The sequence below is a fragment of the Lepus europaeus genome, chromosome X (assembly GCF_033115175.1).
Source record: "Lepus europaeus isolate LE1 chromosome X, mLepTim1.pri, whole genome shotgun sequence".
NCBI classification, from domain to species: domain Eukaryota; kingdom Metazoa; phylum Chordata; class Mammalia; order Lagomorpha; family Leporidae; genus Lepus; species Lepus europaeus.
Genome location: NC_084850.1, coordinates 93,508,985 through 93,519,372, shown reverse-complemented (window position 1 = coordinate 93,519,372; position 10,388 = coordinate 93,508,985). Strand labels below are relative to the sequence as shown.

Sequence of the window (10,388 nt, the reverse complement as noted above, 5' to 3'; positions counted from 1 at the left end):
TAAGGCCCAGGTGGAAATCCTTATCCAAATTTTTCAGCCTCGAACAAAGAAGGGTTTTCTCTTATATATGGTTTTAGCCTCTTTGTCTCCTGTGCATGGTTATCTGTATATATTTGATTGGATTTTCTAATGTTACATGGCAACCACAGGACTCATAAAATATTGCACATGCCTGGGGCAGATGACGCAAGCCTTTCAAATGAGTGAACCTGAATAAAGAGGAGAGCTTGTATGCCCAAGTAGCTGAGCAGACAAGGAATGCCTTGGGAGTCACATTAATGACTGAATTGACGATGGCATTGAAACCTTGCATTTTGTTTCAGTCCAATTATTTAAGTGTCTTTCTTACAGAGCCCAAACCAAAATTTAAGCTTAACCCCATGGGTTCAGTTACATACTTACAGAGTGGGTACCTCTCACTGTCTTAACTCAGAAGGAAGCTTTCATTTCAAATTCTGTGAGCAAAAATCAGGGGATGTCCTGAAGACCCTATGGAAGCACGCTTCCACTTGTTTTACTTTTCTTCATAAGAGATGATTTTCACTTTCTAGCACACTCTTGGATACTTTGTCAGAACCCGGTGTCATCTTTGTGCTGTCTATAAATAGACACTTTCCACAATAGCATACTTTATGCTTGTCTGTTGCCTGTTCCCATCCCACCTACACCCTACTCACACCTCTGTGTCTTTCATAGGCCACCGTTTTACTTAAGATTCCTTCCATCTTTGGAAAGTGAGCCTCGGGACTGCTACCCTCCATTTTCTTCCAGACTACTGAAGCTGTCTCATGAAGAACACTGGGAGGCAACATAACAGAAGGTGGTCGATGTACTGAATTGTAATCACGTTGTAGTCCTGCCTTCCCAAGTCAGGCAGAGATAGAGGCATTCTATTACAGAGCCAGGGACAGAAATAGCCAAAGACTACAAAGCTCATTGACAGTCGGTCAGATAGACAGAGATGACACAACGGATGGTGTCAGACATAGAAACAAAAAAGATGGGCATAAAAGGGTAGACAGAGCCACACAAAAGAGAAAGGGAAAGACAGACAGGCACAGAAAGAGATGGGCAGAGCCAGTGAGACAACTACTGACACAGACAGGATTACAGGCACAGACTGATACATACACATAGAAGTGCGGAAAGAGAATGTCAGGTACATATCGAGACAAAAATGACAGAGAGATGGGCACAAATGAGCAGAGAGAAAGCATGCACCTGGGCAAGAGAGAAAGGACAGCTTCAAAGCGAATGATAGAGTGAGGTTGACAGAGAGAGAGCGCGAGAGTGAGAGAGAGAGAGACAGGGACGGAGACGGAGACAGAGACAGAGACAGAGACAGAGACAGAGACAGAAATGGAGCCAAACAGACACAGATTAAGAGAGACAGCCAGGAAGAAAAAAGTGAAAAAAGATTGATAAAGAGACAGAGATAGACAAAGACAGACAAAGGTAGAGATAAAGACATATAGAAAGGTAGAAAAGGATACAGAAAGAGGAAGACAGATAATAGAGACAAGAAGAGATAGGGAGTATCAGAGACAACAAGTCAAACACGTAGATAGGAAAAGACAGAGAGAACCCCTCCCCTTCTCTTGTTAAGGCTCGCATTGTGTACTACAGAGGTACATCTCCTTTGGGATGGCAAGGGCTTTGTCATTTAGTCTGTTGTCATGTAGCTTGACGGTTTTGTGTAGCTTTGCCACAGCTCTACATCTTGTTCTGCTTCCCCATTTCTCCACTGAGAGGCTGTGAAACAATGCAAATGTTAATGTGGGAGGCTTCCCCCCTCAGCTTCAGCAGTCAAAACAAAACAGCCTTAAAATGAAAACACAGACTGACATTGGGTAAACGGCCCAAGCTGGTAAATGGCAACAACCAGGATTTGGGAGAATTTAGATGAGTTGTAGTTCAGGGGATGTCTGCTTGGCATAGTGGTTAAGATGCTGCTTGGGATGTCTGCTTCCCAAACTGCAGTGCCTGGGTTCTAGTGCTGGCCCTGTTCCAGATTCCAGCTTCCTACTAATGTGCACCCTGGGAGGCAGCAGGTGATGGCTCAAGCAGTTAGGTTCTTGCTACCCACGTGTGAGGCACACATTCAGTCCCTGACTCCTGGCTTTCTCTTGGACCAACCACTGATGCCACAGACATTTGAGGAGTGAACCAGGGGATGGGACATGCTGTGTCTCTCTCAGGCTCTTTCAAATAAATTAAATAAGCAAAGATGCTTTAAGTGAGTTTATTTCAGCTGTCAACATTTTACATTATAAAACTCCTTTCTACAATAAACAGCAAAAACCAACTGAAAGATGTCAAATTAGTCGCATTGCAAAACAGAAGCAGAATTCTCAACGTACATTTCTAGCTCAGTAGTCTCTGAATTTCCAAAGGGAGAATACCTTTTTTTAAAATTTTTTTGGTTAAACAGCATCCTGGCATTCAGCTCAAGAACAAGTGATTTGAAATTTCTTAGAAAGTTCATGTAAAGGAGTTAAATCTTCGAAACACAAGTATTTTGACCGTTACATTGAATCATTCCTTCCTCTTTCCCAAACATAAATAATTGAAAAAACAAAATGACATTTGTTGTTTGTAGTGGGTTAGTTAAATAAATTACAAGGTTAGTACAGTGAAGTGGGTGGCTGTGGAGGCACGGGGGAGTTCGCAAAATTAAGGAAAGCCATCAAAGTATACAACAGTGGCATCCTCAAGAGCCATTTCGTACCACTACAATGAAATTATTACTCCAGCCTTATCGTGCAGATTTGGGTTGGCAAAACCTGTCAAATTTCCTTAAGGAGGAAAATGCAACATATACAGGGTAAAATGTACTGCCTTCACTGGCTGACAAAGGATAAAGTTTAACTGGGATGAGGAATACAAACCCACACAGAAAATCCTGGTTTTAACTATGTAAAGCTATATAAAAATATCTATGGATTAAAACAATTTATTTGCTCATCCTGAATAAGTTTTTTTCACTCTTTCCACATATGTATTACTACTTTTGTGGATGCCAAAACAGTGTTCAAGTTTTCACATTCTTTAACCTCAGAAATCACTCAACTGAAATGAAAACAAGTAGGGATTTTGGGAGAGAGTGAGGTGGTGGCAGTTCACAAATTAGCAGTAATCAGGGCCTAGCGTTGTGGGGTAACAAGGAAAGCCACTGCCTGCAATGCCAGCATCACATATGGGTGCCGGTTTGTGTCCTGGTTAATTCACTCCAATCCACCTCCCTGCTAATGCAACTGGCAAAGCAGCAGATGATGGCTCAAGTGTTTGGCCCCTGCCACCCAAGTGGGAGACCCAGATGAAGCTTAGGGCTCCTGACTTTTTTCTGGCCAAGTGCTGGGCATTGTACCCATCTGGCAAGTGAACCAATGAATGGAAGATTCTCTTTCTCTCTCTCTCTCTCTCTCTCTCTCTGTCCCTACCTCCCTCTCTCCTCTCCAGCTCTCCCTCGTTTTCTCTCTCTCTCTCTGTAATTCTTTCAAAATAAATAGATAAACCTTTGAAAAATATTAACAGTAAGCAGATAGCAACATATCCAAGTTACAATTAGCACTGTCTCTCCTTTTTGGACAAAAGTATCTACTATATCTACTTTAACCCTTGTGGATTACCAGCTTGGAATTCTCATCCCTTCATGTCTTTTCCAGGTGCCAAGCAATTCCCATTGTTGTCAAGAATCACTCCATTCCAGAGGATATGTTACCAGTACTGCTCTTAAGCAGGAGGTAGTCGTCCCAAGCACAATTCAAACTAAAAACATTTCTGCAGAGTAAATGCCATCAGCTTGCCTGAACAGCATTTCTGGGTGCATATGCAATACATGACTGTATGCCACAGACAAAAAAATATATTTAGCAATGGAATAGCCCCAGAGAATCAAACTGCTTCCTCCCACCTCACTCTCAATAGAGGTTGCTGAAACTTTGAAATATCATTCTGGGATAAAATTCTAGGAAATCTAATTTTTAAAATAATTATTAAATATGTGTAAATGAAAACATAGTAAATTAAGCACTTCACTCAGTGGTAATATATGAGGAAGGGGAAAACACCTGGGTGAAACCAGGGGCAATTGTGATAATAATTGAACTGGGCATCTCTAAATACATCAACTCGAAGAAAATTCAAAATAGTCTCTCAACATTGAATTAAGCAAACTAAAGGAAATGCATGCTATAAAAGAGTTTGACTAACATAGTTGATTAGGTAGGCTCACAGTGACTCTCTAAAGTCCCTTAGTCTTGGTTGTCTCAGAAACGATGTGGGGATTGATGTGTGGTACCTAGGAGGATAGGTTTCTATATTAACAGCTCAACTGAGTTCTCTGGGTGTTTGCTGGGCTTTGAAATGTGCTATGGACAACCTCAAACTTATGGGCTGTACTTTAGCAAAGCCTCTGACATAGTTGATCACCCACAACAGACCAGTCAGATCAGTCTACAGAGGCAGCTGGCATCTGGAGAACATCATTCACCCCTGTTCATATGGAAGAGTTGCTCAGCTCTCTGGGCTCGTGCAGGGGTCTTCACTCTGAGCAGTGCTTCTCTCTCTGGGGAGGTATAAGAAGTTACAGGCCACATATATGGGGAAGACCACATCTTGGTTCTCCAGATTTACTACCTCTAGCTCTTCATCCTTTCCAAGGGAAAGCATCTGGAATCCTGTGTCTTCCCTGAAAGTGGCTCTGCCAACTCTGTCCAATGAGGCCAGGCGGAGGCGGAATGCAACTTTTCTTTGCCAGAGTAAGCTGATCCCAAGGCCACAGGACTTATTCAGTGCACTGCGCCGGAAAATGATGCGCCTGTTGGCATAGCACACCACCAAGTCCCAGCCGAAATTGAAGCCAGCCCACCTCCAGCTATGCTGCTCATCCCTGAGAAGCTGTCCCCCGCACCGCATGCTGTTCCCCTGGAGGTCTGACACATAGATATCTGTGCGTCCCAGATCCCTTGTCTGTTCAGCCCGGAGGAGTGCAAGCCATTGCTCTTTGTACACCGGGGTTAACCACGAGGCAGGGATCAGCGCATCCTGGTCAATGACACGAGCAGCAGGCAGGTCACAAATTATGTAGGCGAGCCGCAGCTGCTGGAATGCTGGCACAAATGCTCTACCCTGCTCGCTTTCTAGGAAAGGGACACCTTCTGCCTCCCTCTTGTACCTGGCAAAGCACGAGTCCGCATCAGGCAGCAGTGCTTTTCGGGAGCCTTTCCATGTGGGCTGCAATTGCAGAAACATCCACTTTTTCAGCGTGATGTACACGTCCATTTCCACTTCCATCACCAAGAGCTCTGAGGAGGTGATGATTTCCTTCATTAGATCCAGGCTGATTTCTCGCAGTAGCTCCTCAGTACAATGTGTCATCAGGTTGTCCAGCAGCCACTGGAAGCACATGGCCCTGATGTTCTGGAGCCCATAGCTGTCGGCAGCGTAGAAGTAGCTGCACACGGTCTCGGCACTCACCCTCTCCTTCATGACCTCCTCACACTGCTGAATTAGCTCATCCAGCTGCAGCATGCTGGCTGTGGCCAGCATAGTGACAACTCGGCTGGGAGGGATGGTAACTACATTGCGATATAAAGAGCCCAAAGCCTCATGCAGGGCTTCACTATCAATGTTCTCGTCAGGCATCTGTAGCTCTATCGTATCCATGTTTGTCTCCCGCCAGGCACCGCTGAACATGCTCGCAAAGTACCCTGACTGGCAAAGGTAGACTCTGTGCAAGTTCCATTCCTCCCCCAATGCCCGGATCTGTACGTCACTGTCTTCACCCCTCAGGAAGAGTGCCTCATAAACGGACAAGGATTTGTCTTTGGCACGCTTCCCAGGGAGGGTTTTTGTCAGTGGCCCGCCAGGACTGGCCCTCCGCTTGCGGCCGCCCTGACTGGTAGTGGGTCTGTTCTCTTCACGCTCTTCCTCTCTCTCCACTACCACTTCCGCCTCCCCAGACGCCTCCGCCTGTTCCCTAGCGGCACCTGGTTCCTCTGGAGCACGAACTCCCTGGCGCCTCAGGATCCGACTGCTCAGAGCTCCCATGGTCTGTACCTCAAGGGTGCGGAGGGTGTACCTCTTTATCAGGCGAACCTTCCACAGAGAGAAGCTCTGCCCCGAGTGCTGCTGGGAACAAAAAACGTCTCTTCCGACTTCGTTATACACGTTAAGCGAAGCCGCACGGGGCTCCATCTTTACCCTTGTGGTACAATTGCGACCCCTACCTGGGAGGACAGTTGAGTGCACCTTTCTCTCTAACTGCTGCTCAGGAAATTATGACATTTTTGCTTGAATGTCCTCCATTACCTCGACTGATACAAGTATCACATTCCCATGTAAAATATTTTGAGGCATTACATATTTGTCTTCTATACATCTTTATTTCCCTTATTAACTGTTCAGACTATTTCATCGCTAGTATCAGAAGGGAGTTTTACCTGGTAAACACGTTTATTTTTGCCTCAGTCTTGGCTTGATTTTTAATTTTTTTTCTTTAGAATAAGGTTTGAGGTTGTAGGACCGTTTTTAACTATGTTATGTAGAAATCTATGGCTTTGGGCCTCAATCTTGCATTACGTGCTCGCAAACATTTAACTTTAGGGAATATCTTAAATCTCCAGAATATCAAGTAGCCTTAAATGTTTTTTTTTCTTTCCTTCTATTTGTATTTCTCAAGTATTTACCCGCAAAATTATTTTATTGCCTACATCTTTCCATTCCTCAAAATCTAGGATCTCTCTCAAAAAGCTTTTTTACATATGCCAAAAAAACTGCAGTTTTTTACGTTATTTTCATTATCATCATTAGATACTGAATGGCTGAAGTAAGGGTTATGTCCTACTTCAATCTGGATTACTAGAATCAGATACATCTATTGAATGCCTCGTCACAGGGCCAGAATCAAGTATTTAAGAACTATTTAAAAATTAGATTTCCTAGAATTTTATCCCAGAATGATATTTCAAAGTTTCAGCAACCTCTATTGAGAGTGAGGTGGGAGGAAGCAGTTTGATTCTCTGGGGCTATTCCATTGCTAAATATATTTTTTTGTCTGTGGCATACAGTCATGTATTGCATATGCACCCAGAAATGCTGTTCAGGCAAGCTGACGGCATTTACTCTGCAGAAATGTTTTTAGTTTGAATTGTGCTTGGGACGACTACCTCCTGCTTAAGAGCAGTACTGGTAACCTATCCTCTGGAATGGAGTGATTCTTGACAACAATGGGAATTGCTTGGCACCTGGAAAAGACATGAAGGGATGAGAATTCCAAGCTGGTAATCCACAAGGGTTAAAGTAGATATAGTAGATACTTTTGTCCAAAAAGGAGAGACAGTGCTAATTGTAACTTGGATATGTTGCTATCTGCTTACTGTTAATATTTTTCAAAGGTTTATCTATTTATTTTGAAAGAATTACAGAGAGAGAGAGAGAAAACGAGGGAGAGCTGGAGAGGAGAGAGGGAGGTAGGGACAGAGAGAGAGAGAGAGAGAGAGAAAGAGAATCTTCCATTCATTGGTTCACTTGCCAGATGGGTACAATGCCCAGCACTTGGCCAGAAAAAAGTCAGGAGCCCTAAGCTTCATCTGGGTCTCCCACTTGGGTGGCAGGGGCCAAACACTTGAGCCATCATCTGCTGCTTTGCCAGTTGCATTAGCAGGGAGGTGGATTGGAGTGAATTAACCAGGACACAAACCGGCACCCATATGTGATGCTGGCATTGCAGGCAGTGGCTTTCCTTGTTACCCCACAACGCTAGGCCCTGATTACTGCTAATTTGTGAACTGCCACCACCTCACTCTCTCCCAAAATCCCTACTTGTTTTCATTTCAGTTGAGTGATTTCTGAGGTTAAAGAATGTGAAAACTTGAACACTGTTTTGGCATCCACAAAAGTAGTAATACATATGTGGAAAGAGTGAAAAAAACTTATTCAGGATGAGCAAATAAATTGTTTTAATCCATAGATATTTTTATATAGCTTTACATAGTTAAAACCAGGATTTTCTGTGTGGGTTTGTATTCCTCATCCCAGTTAAACTTTATCCTTTGTCAGCCAGTGAAGGCAGTACATTTTACCCTGTATATGTTGCATTTTCCTCCTTAAGGAAATTTGACAGGTTTTGCCAACCCAAATCTGCACGATAAGGCTGGAGTAATAATTTCATTGTAGTGGTACGAAATGGCTCTTGAGGATGCCACTGTTGTATACTTTGATGGCTTTCCTTAATTTTGCGAACTCCCCCGTGCCTCCACAGCCACCCACTTCACTGTACTAACCTTGTAATTTATTTAACTAACCCACTACAAACAACAAATGTCATTTTGTTTTTTCAATTATTTATGTTTGGGAAAGAGGAAGGAATGATTCAATGTAACGGTCAAAATACTTGTGTTTCGAAGATTTAACTCCTTTACATGAACTTTCTAAGAAATTTCAAATCACTTGTTCTTGAGCTGAATGCCAGGATGCTGTTTAACCAAAAAAATTTTAAAAAAAGGTATTCTCCCTTTGGAAATTCAGAGACTACTGAGCTAGAAATGTACGTTGAGAATTCTGCTTCTGTTTTGCAATGCGACTAATTTGACATCTTTCAGTTGGTTTTTGCTGTTTATTGTAGAAAGGAGTTTTATAATGTAAAATGTTGACAGCTGAAATAAACTCACTTAAAGCATCTTTGCTTATTTAATTTATTTGAAAGAGCCTGAGAGAGACACAGCATGTCCCATCCCCTGGTTCACTCCTCAAATGTCTGTGGCATCAGTGGTTGGTCCAAGGGAAAGCCAGGAGTCAGGGACTGAATGTGTGCCTCACACGTGGGTAGCAAGAACCTAACTGCTTGAGCCATCACCTGCTGCCTCCCAGGGTGCACATTAGTAGGAAGCTGGAATCTGGAACAGGGCCAGCACTAGAACCCAGGCACTGCAGTTTGGGAAGCAGACATCCCAAGCAGCATCTTAACCACTATGCCAAGCAGACATCCCCTGAACTACAACTCATCTAAATTCTCCCAAATCCTGGTTGTTGCCATTTACCAGCTTGGGCCGTTTACCCAATGTCAGTCTGTGTTTTCATTTTAAGGCTGTTTTGTTTTGACTGCTGAAGCTGAGGGGGGAAGCCTCCCACATTAACATTTGCATTGTTTCACAGCCTCTCAGTGGAGAAATGGGGAAGCAGAACAAGATGTAGAGCTGTGGCAAAGCTACACAAAACCGTCAAGCTACATGACAACAGACTAAATGACAAAGCCCTTGCCATCCCAAAGGAGATGTACCTCTGTAGTACACAATGCGAGCCTTAACAAGAGAAGGGGAGGGGTTCTCTCTGTCTTTTCCTATCTACGTGTTTGACTTGTTGTCTCTGATACTCCCTATCTCTTCTTGTCTCTATTATCTGTCTTCCTCTTTCTGTATCCTTTTCTACCTTTCTATATGTCTTTATCTCTACCTTTGTCTGTCTTTGTCTATCTCTGTCTCTTTATCAATCTTTTTTCACTTTTTTCTTCCTGGCTGTCTCTCTTAATCTGTGTCTGTTTGGCTCCATTTCTGTCTCTGTCTCTGTCTCTGTCTCTGTCTCCGTCTCCGTCCCTGTCTCTCTCTCTCTCACTCTCGCGCTCTCTCTCTGTCAACCTCACTCTATCATTCGCTTTGAAGCTGTCCTTTCTCTCTTGCCCAGGTGCATGCTTTCTCTCTGCTCATTTGTGCCCATCTCTCTGTCATTTTTGTCTCGATATGTACCTGACATTCTCTTTCCGCACTTCTATGTGTATGTATCAGTCTGTGCCTGTAATCCTGTCTGTGTCAGTAGTTGTCTCACTGGCTCTGCCCATCTCTTTCTGTGCCTGTCTGTCTTTCCCTTTCTCTTTTGTGTGGCTCTGTCTACCCTTTTATGCCCATCTTTTTTGTTTCTATGTCTGACACCATCCGTTGTGTCATCTCTGTCTATCTGACCGACTGTCAATGAGCTTTGTAGTCTTTGGCTATTTCTGTCCCTGGCTCTGTAATAGAATGCCTCTATCTCTGCCTGACTTGGGAAGGCAGGACTACAACGTGATTACAATTCAGTACATCGACCACCTTCTGTTATGTTGCCTCCCAGTGTTCTTCATGAGACAGCTTCAGTAGTCTGGAAGAAAATGGAGGGTAGCAGTCCCGAGGCTCACTTTCCAAAGATGGAAGGAATCTTAAGTAAAACGGTGGCCTATGAAAGACACAGAGGTGTGAGTAGGGTGTAGGTGGGATGGGAACAGGCAACAGACAAGCATAAAGTATGCTATTGTGGAAAGTGTCTATTTATAGACAGCACAAAGATGACACCGGGTTCTGACAAAGTATCCAAGAGTGTGCTAGAAAGTGAAAATCATCTCTTATGAAGAAAAGTAA

General features: G+C 43.6%; 1 protein-coding gene across 1 annotated transcript; it reads right to left on the bottom strand.

Moving 5' to 3' along the window:
* Window positions 1-4,515: 4,515 nt before the first annotated feature.
* LOC133752765 (germ cell-less protein-like 1) lies at window positions 4,516-6,198 on the bottom strand. The gene has a single exon (XM_062183100.1). It carries the CDS (start codon window positions 6,196-6,198, stop codon window positions 4,516-4,518), a length of 1,683 nt encoding a protein of 560 aa, XP_062039084.1.
* Between the last annotated feature and the right edge of the window lie 4,190 nt (window positions 6,199-10,388).

Excerpts from the sequence above, each read along its gene's own strand:
- LOC133752765 (XM_062183100.1), bottom strand. The coding sequence starts at position 6,198 with ATGGAGCCCCGTGCGGCTTCGCTTAACGTGTATAACGAAGTCGGAAGA.